The sequence below is a fragment of the Drosophila subpulchrella genome, chromosome 2L (genome assembly GCF_014743375.2).
Source record: "Drosophila subpulchrella strain 33 F10 #4 breed RU33 chromosome 2L, RU_Dsub_v1.1 Primary Assembly, whole genome shotgun sequence".
NCBI lineage: Eukaryota > Metazoa > Arthropoda > Insecta > Diptera > Drosophilidae > Drosophila > Drosophila subpulchrella.
Genome location: NC_050610.1, coordinates 16680318 through 16698484, shown reverse-complemented (window position 1 = coordinate 16698484; position 18167 = coordinate 16680318). Strand labels below are relative to the sequence as shown.

Below are 18167 nucleotides of genomic sequence, written 5' to 3'. Positions count from 1 at the left end.
TTATGTTTTAAAGCTTTCTATTTAGTTATTGTATTACAATTCTGTTAATCTCCGTTATGCTTCCGTTTGTAGTTCTTTTTTATTCATCCGCCTTTAACAATTTTGATACGATTCAAATATAAAAGTTTTGGCAGCTGCTCTGGAGTAATTAAAAGTCGAATAAATATGTCTGTTATAGTATCAAATTTATCTATTAGTCAAATCTAAGCACGAGCCACACGTAAAAGTTATTTAGATAGTTTTGCAACAGATGTGCTTTTTATTGGTCATAATGGTAGTACATATATTGTGAGTACGTGTTTGCTGTGTACGCGCCTAATGACTTCCAGGGAAGAATTTAATGTTAATGGATTTATAAAACAAATCGCTTATCAAACCTAACAAAGCCCATGAACTTGTCCGAGAAAAAAGGAAAATAGTTAATATTTCAACCAGATTATAGGTTTCTTTGCCCGTTTGTTTTATTCCAGCCTTTAGCTAATTTCATTCAGCAGATTTCCAGCCATAGTCTAGTTTTCGGGAATATAATACCCCCAAGCTAATGTAAATAAGATTTAACTTTTCAAGCATACAGAATAAATCAATTCAAAAACACTTATTTAATTATTTTAGTTTAAGCCCTAAATTGTAGGTAAGCGTTCTGTTTACTGCCTTTCTTCATAAATCTTTCAATATACCTATTAAATATATATCGTTTTTAGCGAACTGTTATTAGTAAGTGTTTATGTATTAATATATATAGACAACCATTTTGTTTGTTCTTTAGTTTTACTACTTTTAATTCAAATGTTTTTTTTTTGTAAAGAATATATCATTTATTTTGACAAATTGGGTCCATTTTAAGCTATAAATAAAACTTTTTACTTGAGCTTCCCGGAAGTCTGGTTTTAGATCCAAATTTAAGCCTAAGTCGCGTACACAGACTTTTCAAATCTCCTGTAATGCATATAGTTTCCATTGGCAACAGCTAAAAGCAATGCCAAGGAGTATGTACAAGAATTGGTTGAAGAAAGAGTAGTTGAGTGACAATGCAATTGAGTTTATTGTTTTAAAAAATATATATAAATTAATCGTATAATAATTAACTTAGACAACTTGCTCAAAGTTGTTGCAAATGCTTTCATTTTAAATTAAGAAAATTATCATCTCCGATACACGGGCGTCACAATTTAGTCGCGGAAACAAGAAAATAAAAACATTCGAGACACAAATCACGCAAAAACAAATCAAAGTTGAATTCAAACAGTTTGAATTCTCTGTTTTTGTTCTTCTAAGGTTAAACGAATGAAACTTAACACCTATGCAAAGAAACGCGTAAAATGCAACAACAATATGCACTGTTTAGGATCGAGGGACTTTCGGGGTATGATGTGGATGGTCTTTTAGTTATACTCTCTTCATGCTTCTTCAAAACAAAATTGAATTTTGCATATGATTTAAGGCGCAAAGCGTCGTCAGTATGATTATCATCAGTATATATCATTATAAATGTTGCTGCAATAGGCGCGGCGTTATAAATCTGAATGTCTTTGGAGCCGCTTGCGCCGTATATATCAATAACACTTTCGAGAATTTCAATGCGCTTAAGTGAATGATTAAAAACTAAATAAAATATATATGCGTTTATGCGCATATATACACTGCTGCTCCAGAACTGTGATTATATGTAGATAGCGGTCTCATTATTTCGATGTAATTAGTTGCTAGAGTTGCCTTAGCCTATTGGTTTTGTGAACGAGATTCGAACATAGCTGTCACGTCGCGTATTGAGAATTGTGGTGAGATCTTTTCTCTGTTGCTGTAAAAGGAATTCGATTAGTAAAGATTTGTTTAAGAACTTGGTAGCTCCTTCTACTTACTTGGTGCCTGATGTGCTCTCGGCCAACGAGTTCCGTTGTAAACGCTCGCGCGGCATGGGCTGACCACGCTCAAACTTATTCGCTGGCGCCTTGCTGGTGCTTCCATATTTCTGGGCCGCCGTCTTAACGCTGAGCAGCGAGGTGGCGGTTACTCCACTCACGCCACCATTACTGGTATCACAATTTTGATTCTTCTCGTCCGAAATCCTGCGCACCCGCTGTTGTGCCAGCTGCTCCTGTCCATTACCCTGGCCCATGCCCACACCCATATGGAGGGTGCTCTCCGACCCACCGCCAGCCACCCGTGTCAACTGTTTCAGATTCATGTCCATGTCCTTTTGCAAAGCGTGCATATCGCCACGGGATTTGGACTTGATGCGCAGCGATTCTGTAGCCGGGAAGTTGTCTTCTGCGTTGAGTTCCGTGCGCGAGCGAGATTTTAGAGAGTCGCCATAGTACTTCTGCGTGAGCTGCTGCCGCCGCTCCTCCTTGATCTTGTCGATGCGCTCGCGATCCAGGATGACGCCGGTTAACACGTTCTTTCGTCCCGCCGGAGGCAGGAACTGATTAGCTGCCACCTGCTGCTCCTTGGGCATATTATTCTGCTGAATGAGCGAAATGCGATTCTCGGTTGTGGGCGTTATAGGTTCCGGTTCGCCACCACGCTTCTGACAAATCTCCTCGGTGATGCTCATCCCCGGCAAACGCTTGGGGGGATTCAGGGTCTTGGGTCGCGTAAAATCGAAACTCTTGCGCCGGCTGTTAACCTCTGACATCACCTCAGGTAGCTTGCCCGAAACAGATAGATCTTGTAGTTGCTTGCCCCCAAACTCGCGGACAAAGGCGTTCTCATCCAGCGAGCGCGTTATCTTCTGGGCACTGCTGTTAAGTTTCTTGAGCGGCACGGGTGCCGGCATGGCCTTCGGCACGCTCAGTTCGTTGGGCTTCTTCATCGAGCCGCCGCGCACCGAAAAATCGAAGCTGGGCAGCTGCTCCACCGGCGAACTCTCGAATTTGTTGGCCAACTCCTTGACGCTGAAGGAGGGCGACTTGCTGGGTGACGAATGCTCGTGTTCCATGTTGTCCGGCAAACTGTCTAGACTATCGAGTTCGATTCTATCACTGCTCGGCTTTTGTTCTTCTAAGATGAATTTCATCTCCTCGCCACGTAGATTTTCGTAAACTGTTTTCGGTTTGCGCAGCTCAATGTTTTCGTAGAGCAACTGGGACTGCTCCTCATCCTCAGGCTCATCCTCCTCCTGCTGCTGCGCTTGCTGCTGATCCTGTTCCAGCTGCAGCAGTTGCTGCGTCATCTCCGCTGCCCTAAAGGCGCCTCCATCCTGCTGCTCCTCCTCGGCGATCTGCTTCAGGCTGGATCGTTCGTGCAGCATTTGATTCACCTCGGTCACTGAGTTGCGGAACAACTTAACCTGCTCATAGACAATGTTCTCATCGAAATTGGTCTCCAAGAGGGCCGGTGGTTTCTTCTCCTTCTCCGGCGATTTGTATGTGATGCTTATGGTAGATTTAATGGGGCTGGTGGGCACCATCTTGACCGGAGTCTGTTCGAAGTCCTCGTACACCGGCGAACTATCATCGGTGGCCAGCAGGGAGTGCATGCTCAGCTGACGCTGCAAATGCTGGTAGCCATACTCGCTGGGCGTCACCGACTGACTAGTGTTGTCCGTGAAATTGGAGTTGTTGGGGGAGGAGCACATGGCTGCCGCCGCCGCTGCCTGCAAGTGCTCCTTTACCGGCAATGTGGCAGCTCGATTCGCCGGCTGTGACAAGCGCGATTGTAGTGGCTGAAGATCCAGAGAAAGCTCCCGCTTAAGAGCATTCATATCACGTTGTTCTGCATCCTGGATGTTGTTGAACTGAAAAAATAAGTTAATCAGTACGATATTCAAGTGGTTTCTGGTCAAAGAATGGTTTCATTTGGGAATACACATCACATTGGTACGGATTCTCTTACCTGCTGTCCCAGACTCTCGTGCGAGCTGCCCTGGTAAATGCTGTCCGTGTCTATTCCTAGGAGCAGCTGTTGTTGCATGTTGGAAGATACTCCGGATACGCCGGACATGGCCGAAGCCAGCATAAGAGGCTCCATGTCGTATTGTGGTGTGTTTACCGCCGAACTGTTTTCGGAGCTTTCGGTGTCGCACAACAAAAGGGAGTAACGAGGACTACGGCCAGGAGTTGTGGGCGTGGGCACAGAGAGCTTGATCTGGCCATCAAGCTCGACAGGATCTACTCGTGATTTCCTTAGAGTAGCGGTGTTGTTTGTACTATAAGGGAATACATTATTTAAAATACCGAATAGCCATGTTTTTAACTCTGTACTCACTGCACTGCCCTAGGAGCTGAAGGCTCCTGCTTCTGTCCTGGCTGCGTGAAGGTGCCCTGGTAGCTGAATCTCTCTTTGGCAGCCTGCTGCTCCTTTCGCTTGGCACCCAGCTGCACCGACGGATAACTGTAGCGGGTCGACGGGGTGGAGGAACCGGCCGATGCAGCCGTCGACGGCGAAATGGGCGATTGGGCGGCAGCGGAAGCCCTCGCCGGCTTTGGTGGCGGATGCACTTCAACACTGGCGAACTGCTGTTGGGTGGTGGGCACAGTTTCTGGAGTTCCACAGTCAATGAACTGGATATCGCACAACTGATCTTCCAGCTTGTACCGCTTGCAGCAGTTCTCCGCTCCAGCGGATTCGTGGCCACAGGAGGAAGATGCAGCACCAGCTGCTGGTGGAGGCGGTGGCGGCATTGTCCTGGCCGAGCTGGGGGAGAGGAGATTGAGACGTGGCTGCTTCTTGGGACTGGGATTAACGCTGTTCGTCTGACTGGAGAACTCCTCCGGCCGGGCTCGCATTATACGACGTGTGGCACAGCCGGTAGCAGGTGGTACATTTTCCTTGCCTACCCGCGGGGAGCTAACCAGGGACTCGCTCTCCGAGAAGATGCGCATTTCCGGCTCCTCGCGGTCGAAATTCAGACCTAGTTCGGAAAGCTCCCGCGACGGACAGGTGGTCATGTGACCCCTTTGCGGCGACTGCAGCAGATCGAAGTATGAGTCGTGGGAAACGCTTCTCGAATGACCCACTGTGCGCAGGCTATCAATCGAATTGGAGCGTATGCACAGGTCCATTGGTTTTGGATCTCGTTCGTTGCTCGTGGTCTCCAGGAGTTCAATGGATTTCGGTTTGTCGTGCTTCGTAAGTTCCTTGCTGGCATGTGCATGCGAGGCCTGCACAAAGCTTACCCGCGAAGCAACGGAATCCTTGGCATCCGTGGTGATTTTCTGGCCAGGATCGGGGTTGCCCTGCCGCTGACTGCGCGTGAATATCGACTTCCAAGAGGGCGTCTTGTCCGGCTTACGCTTTTGCCAGCTACGTGGTGCCGACAGCACCGTGTGGTATTTATCCGGCAAGCTAGACGGACCACCGCCCACTTCGATATAGGAGCCGATATTGGAAGCGGCATTGCTGCTCGTACTGGTAAGCATGCTAATAGGCAGCGACTGCTTGAGGTCGGCACCATCTACCCGCGAATGCCTCTCCTGGGCCTCCTCCAGACTGATCAACTTGGCTCCACCAGTGCTCAAGCTCTTGGGTCTCTCCACCATGCCCAACGATTGATCCTGCTCTCGCTGCTCCACCAGTAGACTTTCGCAATCTGTCAGCGATTCCAAACGCAGCTCTCCACCCGCAGTCGCAGCCGCCGCAGCACTCGCCACCATGCTCTGCCGCGAAGGATGATCATCCAGAGCGTCGAAGATGTTATGGCAATTCCGTATCAGGTACTCGGTGACCACCGCCTGGACGCCCACGCCTCGCAGGGCAGCCACGCCCCCTGACTCAAGGGCGGGAGAGCGCAGTAGGTTGGGCGCCCACACGATAGCCAGATTCTTGTCTGTCATTCCAGTGCGCTCGTGGTGCTGGGACACCTTAAACAGATGCTCGGCCAGATACTTAAGGGTTCTGTAGGGAAAGCAATGTTAATTATTCAATTTAATAAATTAAATTAGGTGAAGAAATGGAAGACTCACCTATAGTGTGGCGGTGGTAACTTGAGCACCGTCTCCTTCATGAGTCGCAACCGCTCGTCCGCCTCGTCGGCCTTCACTTGTATAGCCTCCACAAAGTTGTCGTACAGCTGGTAGGTGCACAGGGGATTGGGAAGCTCACGGAAGTACATCTTAAGCAGCGAACTGACCGCATGGATGTCCTGCTTCATCTCCGGATTACCCAAATCCGGCACACGCTCCTCATCGAAGGCACGCCTCAACCGCTGGATGTTGGAGGTGATGCCAGAGAGTCGGTATATTCCGTCTATAACGCCATAGTTCTCGATAAACTCCGCGCAGGAGCGCAGGACCATGGGAATGTCCTGGCCGCTGTTCAGCAGGTGCTCGGACAGGTCACAGTTAAAGACGCGCTCGCGGTAAATGCCGCTCTGTTTCAAGCGACGGCGGGATGGTCGCGACAGGATGAAGGAACGGAAGAAGGCGATCAGTTTGCCATGTTTGCGCAGCACTGGCTTAGTGGGCGAAGCATCCAGGTGACCCACGAGCGGTGCCGGCATCGGAAAATTCCTGGGCACCTTGTCGCCAATGGTGGCCACACAGGATTGGGGGAAAAAGCCCACCTCGTAGAGGGACTTCTGCAGATGCGATTTCTTGCCACGCCACCAAATCGACTCCGCCGGACTGGGCATATCGATCACGGAGATCATGTCGCCCACCTCGATGTTGATCTCGTCGGGAGCCTGAGCCTGATAGCGTCTCACTCCATAGGCAGCCCCCACCGCCGGCGTGTTGATGGTCCTCTGGGTCTCGCCATCCGCCAACGGGAGTCGTCTGCCCTTATTGTCCAGCTGCAGCCAGGTGAGAATAGTGCCACAGGTCAGTGAATCGGAGGCGATCATCGAGAAACGCTCCAGGTACTTGGCCACCGCATACTCCACATCCGACTCGCTGGGCAGCTCGGCTGCCAGTTCCTCCATGTTGCGCAGTCCGCTGATTTTCCGATCATACACGCACCGGTGGAGCATTTCGTCCAGCAGCTGCATGTTCTCGAAGCTCCGCTTGATCAGGAACGGTTCGCAGCGCTGTGGGCACACGCGAATGATGAACCAGCAGCTTTCCGGGGAGAAGCTACGCAGCGAGCTGTGCGGCAGATCACCGCCGATGGACTGCGAGGCAATACTACTGCCCATATGCTCCGACTTGTCATCCAAAAGCTGCACGGAGAGCGGTCCCAGCTGGACCCGTTCGTAGTGGAAGTGGGCGCACTCCTCTAGCTTGGGAAATCGGCAGGATTTCTAAGTATGGAAACCTTTTTATTAGATATTGTATGGGTTTGATGGTTTGACTACTTACGCTATTCAGCGGCTGCACGGCCATGTGACGACTGGGCTTTGGAGGCGGTATCGCGCCCTGAACGGGCGGACTGCAGCTGGACTCCGTGGAGGCATTGGAGATTTGTGATGTATTCATAGAGGCAAACATGTCCTGGTAGCTCAGCCCGGGCAAACTGTCGGCGGGCACGATTTTGAAATTCAGCTGGGCACTGATCGCAGCCGCCGGCGCGTCCATTTCGAACTGGAGAGGAGGAGCCTGGATGTCCCTATCGGTGCTGGCATGGCAGGCGCTCACTCCACCAACACCACCACTACCTTCCGCCGATGCCAGGGCATGGGAATGCAGTTGGGCTGCCAAGGATGTGCTCACCTTGTCCGACATGATGGGCACTCGATTACTCTACGCCAGTTGCAACATCTGAAATAAGGGAAAAAAGCTAATTTTAGTGATTGTGCCGGATTTTTATTACTATAACTATATTCTTAAGGCCTTCGGCAGAGATGAACCCACCACAAAAATACAATGCGAAGGCAAAAAGTATTCCCACATATCATTATTATTCTGTTCTCAGACCTTTCAATTTCATTTGCATAAGCAATTTGCAGACTTCATATAGTCAACGTTAAGGCTGCTAAAGTGCAACCACCAATCTAAAGAATATTTTATTCTATAAGGCCCCCTCAAGAGATAATAAATATATAAATGCGCCACTTGAACTCTTTTCCAGTAAGAACTAGTAAGTTATTTAGGACATTCCTATTTGATCTTAGAATCCTAATGCTCCCATTCTGGAATCTAGATCTTGAATCCGGATCCCAGACAGTCACCAATGTTTCACTTTCGTCCGATCCAATTCCAGCGTAGAAATTCCCACCCCGAAAGAGAGTGCAGTTTAATCCAAAGTGCCCCAAAAGCCAAATTAAACATTCAGACCTCGTTTAGTGGCGCTTACTTTCTAATGGCACGCGCGATCTTTTCATCAAACCAGCGACCTGGACTCTCGACAGGCCAAAATGTTCTACTTTCGGGCTGAATAAAAGCGGCACTCTCTCTGCTTTGGATTGGCGGTGGAATAAATAAGGTCACTGGCTCAGACATGCGGCAGGATGTGGCACATGTAGGGGTACGGCTCGGCTCCATAAATATATACAATAAATATTTATAAAGTTCAAACCAGTTGGGACTCGAAATGGGAATGGGAATGGCAATGAGAATGGGATACGGATTCGTATTCGAATTGCGATTCGAAATGGATGCAACTGGGGGAGAGATGTGGATGTGGATGTGGATGAGGATGGGATGCCTAGCGGTAGTTCTGATTTACAGGCGACACGAAATGCAATCGCCGCCAGGCTGCAGCTTTTAAACTTTCATAAATTAAGCCAACAGCGGACAACGTTGGCCGAAGCGAAACCATTTGGAGTGGAGTGCGGTGTATGGAGTCAGGAGGAAACGGGTTTTTCCACTAGTCTAGGAAAAACTTGAGCCTGCTGCTGGGGCCGTCCATCACTTGCAGCCGATGCCAAAGCGCAGCAAAACTATTAAAAATTGTTAACGCTAACGGTCTCAAAATGCAGCCACATAAAGAAAGACTGAACGGCAGCCTGACAGAAATGTAAAGTGTGCATATAAAATCGGGTAAAACAAAATATTAAACCGTATGCCATTGACCTGGGACAAAAAATCATACGAATAACAAAAGATCAAATTGATGTCATCAAATTGATCTTGTAATCGAGTGCTACCCAACAATGGTTGAATGCATGTGTGAGGTAATAACAATCTGCCGCTTTCTCATCGTATTCTTATAAATTAATTAAGGTTCTTTTATTGTTCAATCTGTTGTTCTCCCATCATCAATATCTAAAGAATTCATTTCAGTCAGCACGTTCTCGAGATATAAACCATACGGTTTTGTTTTTCATGATGTATGGGTATAATGGGAAATGTAAATTATTTAAAAAGATTTAAGGTTTACAGTTTTTTTTTCAAATTTTTCATGTAATCACAAAACCTTGAAGATTTTGACCCAAAAATATAAACGTTTTTGTATTGAGCAATTGAACATTTCATTAATAGTGAGATGAAAATTACCATATATAATTAAGCAGACATTGATTGCTACAAAAGCTATTCGAATCAAATGAATTTCATCTCAATTATGCATAAAAGCCGAAACGAAACAGAGTTGATTATTCGAACCCAGTGCATATTCAATTTTCTTGATTGCACATTGCACTTTTGGCCAAAAACGAGCCCAATGAAGACATTTTCCCATCGATTTATTCGGCCGGCTCACTTTCTCCAATCAATTAAACAACATTGTCTATGTCCAGAGTTCGAAACTCCTAAATCCCAACTCCAGAGTGTGTAAAAGAGCAATGGAGGAGCAGGCAGGCAAACATTTCAATCGGCTTTGCAAGAGGCCAATTTAATGCTATGAAATAACTTAATATTGGACAATAGTTAATGGTTTTTTAATGGCAGGTTTCAGGCCACGTTTTCCACTTCAGCTTGGTCGGTCGGTCGGTTGGTCTGCTTCTCGGACCTGACCCAATTGACTTGCAGCGAGAAACCGAAAGCTAAACATGACAATGATCTATAAAAGCAAGACTGGAATCGTAAGTGCGTGAGTCCGAACGACGAGAGACTAGAGAGCCTAACTAGACAGACTACATGGTACGTTGTTCATCTACTTAATAAGCTGAATAAAAGTTGCCTGTCTGGGCTGCTCTGCTGTTGTTTGTGCTAATTTATGGCCCAAAGTGGGTCACTCACTCACTGGTTTCTAGAGCGAACAATTGCAGCGAATGATGTCGGTTGTCGGCCATAAAAGACTTACGAGGCTGCAAATGCATGCATAATGTGCTTAAACCTAGTTGCTGAGACTGACTGGCATTGTGTGTCCGACATTCATTCAGTCATTCAGTTAGGCAGTTAGTCAGTTAGTCAACTAGTCAGTCAGTCACTCATTCAGTGGCTCACTCACTTCAGCCGGCAAGTGCTAAACGATGCTGGTGTGCATCTAAATGAGACGGATACGCTGACGGACAATTAAAAAGATCCGCGTCAGTTTATCTTGGGGAAACTCGCCAGGAAACTGGACTCTAAGATATCACACTTTATGACAGGATATAGAAACGAATCAACTTTTAGTATTTTCCCATGCAATTCGAACTTGTTTTTGATGGAACATATCTGCGGTTGCATGAAAAGCCCATGAGCATGATTTATAAGTTATCCATAAATGTATTATAATTATTATAAAAGAAAGATTTACAAAAATGGTGTTATATAGATATGAAACCATTCCTAAGTATGCTTACTTTTTATTAATTAATTTCCATAATAGAACAGATTCTGATATACGACCATTTCACAATGGTTTTCCACAGGATTATGCTTTGAATTTAGAATTCAGAATTATACAAAATATATTATCATCATAAGCATTAAACAAAATGTTTTGTTGATTCAGTTGGAAGATTAAGATCTGTGACAGCCCTTATTTTGGATTCTAGACGAGTCTTTCTAGACCTGACTCACTTGAAACTGCCACTGTAAACAATATAATTGGCCTTGGCAGATCCGCATTATATAACCCCATGATTTATCCAGCCGGGACACCAAGTCAAATGAAAGCAATTTCACCGCAGACACATAGACAACCCGAATGACTAATGGGCTAACATGAAGTCATTAAACCGGCCAATTGCTGCCAGCCAGCGCTCCTATAAACTATGCAGCATGAACAAATTGCAGCCCAAGGCTGATCCGGTTGCTATATGTTGGCTATATGCTGCTGTGCAGCCGTTAATCTGTTGAACAGAGAGGTATCAATCTACGCCCCAGTTGACAGCCAGTCGTGGCACTTGTGCTTTTGGAAATCTGATCAGTTTGGCTCGCTTGGCTGACTCATATGGCAGATTCGTTTACATCTGTACTTGGTTTCTTTTTCACAGCCCTTTGTGGGGAGTGCTCCTGAATCGATACCACACAACCCCACCGACGACTGACTCATAAAAGAAAAAGAAAAACTGTGGACCCAGCATGTGAGAAATGCAATTAGTCTAACCGGCATATTAGTCAACGCTCTTGGTTCGGACTGCCCAGGTCCGTTTTATTATTTCTACCTGGGCGACGGACAAAACTTTACACTCCCATGGCCACCTTAATTGTCGAGCTTTCAACTTCCGTTCACACAATTATGGACTCTGGCATACACAAATGCACAGTATTTATAGCAGGTACCACGGAAAATAGAAAATTGGTACCTAAGTCATGAAGTTTTAATACGCTCTCTTGTATGCAATTATATTTGCATTAGATTTATTTTGAAATAAATGCATATTTTTGACCCCATTTTGAAATCTACACTTTTTATCGGTATCTAAACCAAGTATTATAACACGTTTTTATCAGTTTCTGAATGGTTTATAGGATTCTAAACTATTTTAAGTCTTAGATCCTTCAATAAGATATAAAAACCATCTACTATTTGGTCATGCACAGTTTCAGATTCATTCCAACATGAAAACCGTATTACAATAGGTTTGCATAATACTCGAAATTTTCTAAAAGTTAATTTGCCCATTAAAATCCCATTGTTAGGGCATTAAAAAAAGAGATATAAAAAAGATAGGAAAGCAAAAGGGTTGAAAAGAAAAGCGAAATCGTTCGATTCCGCTGCCCATGTAAATTTTCTACGTTGACATTTGTGCAGAATTTCGCCTGCGCTCCACCTGCCCCCAACAAACTCATCCCATCTCCGCCGGCGAACCATAAAACCTAGCCTAATGTCATTTAACGTTGTCGACAAAACAGGTACAAATAAACACACACACACAGCCACACACTCCGGGTCTCCGAGACGAGACTTTATATTTTTAATGGAAGTGAAAGTTTTGCGCGCATTAAAAAAAATATATAGGTATACGTATACAAAACTAAAGCCAAACACACGCGGCCGGCCATATCCAAATATTTTTTCTTTTCGGTTGTCTTAGGCTCGTGGCGCCGGCATGCCAAATTTTTTTGAAAATAAACAAAACAAAAAAAAATCGTACAATAAAAATCACATTAACAAATATGCGAAGCAGCTGCTGGAAGAAAGCGCAATGGCCAAATATTTAGAAGCAAACGCCAGAGACACAGACAGTAGCAATATAATTTAATTATTATTCATTTCTATCCAGGGGCGGCCGACTGAGTGGCCGTGCATATGAATCGTTGAATAAAGTGTTGAATTTCAATAAGACAAACGGCAATAATAAACGGGGGCAATTGGCACAAGCGTTGAAATTCATAAACAAATACGAAAATATACACAAAATATCACCCTCCATACGAAACTTGTTTCGTATTAATAGACAATTGTGCTCTACGAATGGCGGGGCATATGGGCTACAATGGGGTTGATCTTCTCCCTGGCTGCGAAATCCTTTATAGGAATTTGGTATTTCAAAGAGCTATTCTTGAGTATCTATTCCTGTAGTGCAGCGACAAATAGTTTAGATGGACAGCAATTCGTACGAATCGGTAAGGGCTTCGTATCTCTAAAAATAAAGAGAACATAAAACCAAGCAACTAATTGCAAAATAATCTTGTAAGTATATCTGATTTTGAAAAATGAACCAATCAAGTGTATAGTGCTTTTCTAAAATAATAAATAGCAATTTATCTTTTTTTATCGATGTATGCCTTATTAGTTTTACGATCGGTATTGAAAGTCTGTTAACAATGGACCAATATATCTTAATAATAACATTTTATGGTCGCGGGGGCGATTGTAATAAAAACCTTTGCCCCTAGAAGCGACTGCTTTCCAAATAGGGTGCTTCCCCATTTGGTTTACGATATATAGGTAAGTGCTTGTATGCTTATTGGAAATCAGAAATGTTGTTTATCTATAAATTACACATGTTCAATTAAAACTATTTGAGCTCCAATTATTCAAATAAGGCAACATTCCATTCATCCTATTTGCGCAGGTGAATCATGGATAAATTACAGGGATGTTATTAAAAATGGTTCTGTGTCACCTTGGTGAGTCACATAAAATGAAGGGACTTTCTCTCTTATCTGAGTCTTGGATTAAAAGGTAGATATGGAAATACAATATCAGTAAAATCCACCACATTTTTCTATGTCAAAAACAAGACTAACAAATTCTACGAATCACTTACAGCTTAAATGTTTGCTAAGGTCTTATCAGTAGGTAATCATGTTCTCACTCATCGGAAATCATGTAAATTAAATACAGGAATTGGTGATCAAATAGGCACTGTAATCAAGGTATGAAAACAACAAGCCTATTATTTGATCATCGCATGTCTATAAAAGATTAGAAACTTGTATTCATCACTTTTGGAAATTTCAAGAAAGTATTTCTTTCGAATTCACCTTTATTATTGAAATAATCACCTACTTCCTAGCGCATTTTTCATTCGACCCAGCTCATCAAGCAAACAGAGACCACATTTGAGGCATTTTGATGGTTTTTGTTTCATATGACTTAGCACTAACAACCATAACAGCAGCAACAACAAAAGCCTCAGCGACTTGTCAGTTTTAATTGAAATCAATTGAGCTCAATTATTTGATACGCATATGAAACACAACATCAGCAGCAGCTTCAAAAGCCCACCAACCCAAAAAAATTCTTAACTCCGTGTGGGTTTGGCATTTACCCCGCGCTCATATATAGTTTCAAGAGCTGGGGGCATGTCACTCGCCAAATATGGAGCGTTTATAAAGAATTTTTTACATGAATGTAAACAAAAACAAAATGCGAATATAAAACGACGGCGGCGTCGGCATGAACAGGTGTAAACAGCAATAAGATACAAGGCAAAAAACTGTAGAGCAGCGAATTTTCTGTTGGCAGTTTCTTTGAAATGTTTTAGGTTTCTGCTATTGTAAGCTGTTTACACTACTCAACATAATAGCAGAAGGGTAATTGAATAGGCAAGAAAACTTAATAAAAACTAAATTTAACTCTTGGAAACTGGATTTTTTCGATTGTTTTATAATAGTTTAACAACTAAGAGTTAAAATAAGAAAACATCTCGAAGAATAAAAATTAAATGAATTCTTTTAAGTAATTTTATTGGTGAACCAAGGCCCTGTATTTAAAATATAAGTACTATCCATAAATATTATGTTTGAAGTTATTCCGAAAAGGGAATACTATAAATTAATAATTTAAAACCTCTAAAATTCATTTAATAAACTGCTTTCTTGGGTTCTGTAAAGGGGTAGTTTCAAAAATAACCAAATCTACCAAGACCTTAGATCTCATGAGCTACCTTCTATTCCTAAATCAAGACCTTGCAGTCTAATGTAATACAGAAGAACATAATAACCTTAAACCTCTTAAAACATCATCTTATAATTAATTTTATAAACTATTTTCTTAGGTTCTGTAAAGGGGTAATTACAGAAATAACCAAATCTACCACGTCCTTAGATCTCATGAGCTACCTTCTATTCCTAAATCAAGACCTTGCAGTCTAGGGTAATACAGAAGAACATAATAACTTAAAACCTCCTAAAACATCATCATAAAATGCATTTCATAAACTGCTTTCTTAGGTTCTGTAAAGGGGTAATTACAGAAATAACCAAATCTACCAAGACCTTAGATCTTATGAGCTACCTTTTATTCCTAAATCAAGACCTTGCAGTCTAGTGTACTACAGAAGAGACCCGATCCAAACAGATGTTGTCACCCGAGTGAAGGCAACACTCCCCTAGATAAAAAGGGTTTTCTCGAAGGTATGCCAATGGAAAGGGGATCCGGGGGACTGGCAGATGTGGGCAGTGGTGTAATGGGTTGGCCTACGGCGAGGTAAACGTTCCCCACTGGAATTAGTGTGCGCTCGCTGTCCGTTTGAGCGGATGTTTGAGTTGAGTGCACAGCTACCGAGGCGCAACGAAATTAATCGAACTCGAAATCGGGCTCTTGCCGGGGGCAGCTCGGTTGGTTATGCTCTTGCACATATAGTAACTATATATATATATGTATAAACATATAGTAGATGTATCTGGCCAACTTGACACGTTTTCTGCAACAGGCGGCCGCAGCGCAGTCAACTTTGCTCTCGTCACTCGAAATGTGCCATAATCGTGCGCAGTCGCGGCGCGAATCTTTCCCAGAGACGTGAGCCACATAATAACCACAGTAGGAGCCATATATATATGTATATTTATGGGGCTCCAGTACATATCCGTACATATCTCGTAATAATAATAACGAGAAAGCTTGCCCGCACAAACCCCCGCACGGCCACAATGAGTCAACATGAACCCAAAATGCTCTCATAGAATGGTTGTAATTCAAAAAGTGGGGGAAACTTAAGAATAGGCGGGGGAATGTGAGATGAATTTCCAATTCTGTTTAGAGAAAATAAAGCCTTTGCTTTTTACTTATAGAAAGAAGGCTAAAACCGCTTTACAATTTAAGAACATGTTTAAAATTATTAAAAGTTTAGAAGCGAAAACTTTGGATTTGTTAAGGATGATAAAAATGTAGAGGTCTCTTTTTCTTTAAGTTCGTAATATCATTCATAAAAATAAAAAACAAAATACTAAATGTATTACTTACTTCTCATGAGGTCTCTTTTTCTTAAAGTTCGTAATATCATTCATACAAATAAAAAACTAAGTACCAAATCTATTACTTATTTCTCATGAACTGTAAAAATATAATAGAAAAGGGGAAACAAAATCCGCTTAAACAATTAGTCTGGGGCTAAAAATATCTGCTAAGTGATTTACCCTTCCCCCTTAACACTCCTCTCCTTTCACAAAAAAAAAATTGCAAAAGGGTATGAAGAAAAGTAAATGTGGCCGGCAAGCGAAAAAAATGAAAGGCCAGGAGTTGGCTTTTTGGAAAGTAACTAAGCTGGCCAAATATCAGTCAGTTGGCAGAGTGGGCGGAGAAGGGGTAGGGGGTTTGGGCCAGGAGCAGGAGAGAGCGAGGTTTTCAGAGACTCAGGCGAGAGTTCAATGTCAACTGTGTGGGCACCGCCACGAAAACTTTTTTACGACCGCTTCCGCTTGAAGAAATACATACAACTGGATATGTGTAAGCCCGCAACTAAAGCACGACCACACCTAAACATTAAAAACAAGCGAAGAAAAAATACATATTTCCTCCTTTTCGCGTGGACAAAAACAAAAAGACAAACAGACCCTACAGTGGCGGTCAATATTTTAAAATCGATTGGTTTGGTCTAAATGAAAGTTTGTGAAAATGTATCTTAAGATTGTTTTTATATTGGTACTCACATTTGAAAATACTACTTCTTTAAACGTTTGTATCATATTATATTAAACCATTTCTTGTTTTGCTACAATAGAACATACAACTTTTTTCAAAAGATGCCTAAAGCTTTGAAAAGCATTTGACAAGACAACGTGAAATTTTATTTCTTTATGAACTAAAGTTGACCCTGATGTTACCTTAAGTGTAGCCAACTAAGTACATTACTTAAAAATGGTTAATTATCCCACTATTTATCTTGGGTTTAATATTAAGTATTAAAGGAACTAACGCTAGGATTAGGCAATTCCAGCTTAAAACAGTTCAAAGGCAATTTTAAGGAATGTGGTTGTCTTCAGGGTTGAAAGTTGTGAGTCATATTAAAATCCTTAGCAGAAAGACATACAATATGTTCTTTCTTTTTGATTCTCATCTTAACAGACTTATAGACAAATTGAACAAATAAGAAAATAAAATATTTTTAAGTAGATAACCTATAGTAATGTTCAAAAGTGCATATTAATAAGGGGTTCGAAATGCACATTCCCTTTCTGGGGTTGAAGTTGTAAGACCAAAGGAAACAACCTTGATGGAATGCTTTTGTTCGCTCTTCTCCCATCACCAGGGGCTCTAAAAAAGCAGCAAGATACGTAACGGCCGTAGAACCAAAGGGCCATTACTATTATTTTGACTGCAGCTGTACGAAAGAGAGGCATTGCCAATGGGGTGGAATGTGAACGTGGATGTGGATGTGTTAAGGAAAGGCAGACAGATAGACATATGGTGGAGTTGTCTCAGGTGAGTGTGTGTGTGTGTGTGTGTGCGGCTGGCACAGGGTGACAAAAATCTAGTGTGAAACGGACATATCGCACTTATGTCTTTTACATACCAACTATTCCAATAGCAAGGCGCAGGCATAGTTGCGTGTGCCAGACAGAGATGGGAAAACAGCTCAGCTTCCTTCGCAAAAAAATTGAGGGGGGAAAACAGAAAAGACGGGCGTTATTCGGCACAGAACGCGTCTTGAATGATGATGGGAAAAATGATAAAACAATGGCTTCGGCACAATTAAAAGACCCCAAAGACGCCAAACGGTTTTTGTTTTTTTTCTTCTATTTTTTTTCAGCAAGCAGTCGCAACAGCGGCAGCTATTATTTATTATTTTTGTTGCTGCCGCACAATACACTGACACACATTTTTAAATAGAGAAGAGATACTTTTTTTCAGCATATCTTTTTTCCTTTTGCACGCACACGAACATACACACGCACAGGGCGACACACACACAAGCACAGGCAGACTGGGGGCTATGTAATCCAAATTTTCGCATTCGTACACACCTCTTTTTTTTCGAATAGATCACTGGCCGTGCTATCGTGGTAAAATTACAACATTTTCCACAGTCCCACAGTCCCACTGCACAATACAGTCCGATACGATTTTACGACGACAACAAATGTGCGGCTGGAGGTGGAACTGAACGAGGTTGGACTGAACCAAGTTGGTTTCGGGGCGATAGTTAGTGTGGCCATGTTATAACGATATAATATGATATAACGATACTTAATAATTTTTAATTTTAGTTTTTACATAGTATTTGTAGTTGTAAAATATATATTTGATGTGCCATTTGAAGAAGATATAATGTTTTCTCTGTTCTGAAAACAATTCAATAAGAAATGCTG

General features: G+C 42.9%; 1 protein-coding gene across 2 annotated transcripts; it reads right to left on the bottom strand.

The window, feature by feature from the left end:
- Positions 1-1018: 1018 nt before the first annotated feature.
- On the bottom strand, positions 1019-17962 carry LOC119546042 (GTPase-activating protein CdGAPr). Of its 2 annotated transcripts, XM_037852063.1 has the most exons (8): positions 17823-17961; positions 17372-17442; positions 7236-7634; positions 5904-7177; positions 4207-5835; positions 3835-4147; positions 1860-3736; positions 1019-1798 (listed from the first exon to the last, which is right to left on the bottom strand). In XM_037852063.1, exons 3-8 carry the CDS (start codon positions 7596-7598, stop codon positions 1720-1722), a joined length of 5535 nt encoding a protein of 1844 aa, XP_037707991.1. In that variant the 5' UTR covers positions 7599-7634; positions 17372-17442; positions 17823-17961; the 3' UTR covers positions 1019-1719. The 2 variants fall into 2 exon arrangements, with proteins under 2 accessions (XP_037707991.1, XP_037707990.1); XM_037852062.1 differs by lacking the exon at positions 17372-17442 and having other exon boundaries at positions 17823-17962.
- Between the last annotated feature and the right edge of the window lie 205 nt (positions 17963-18167).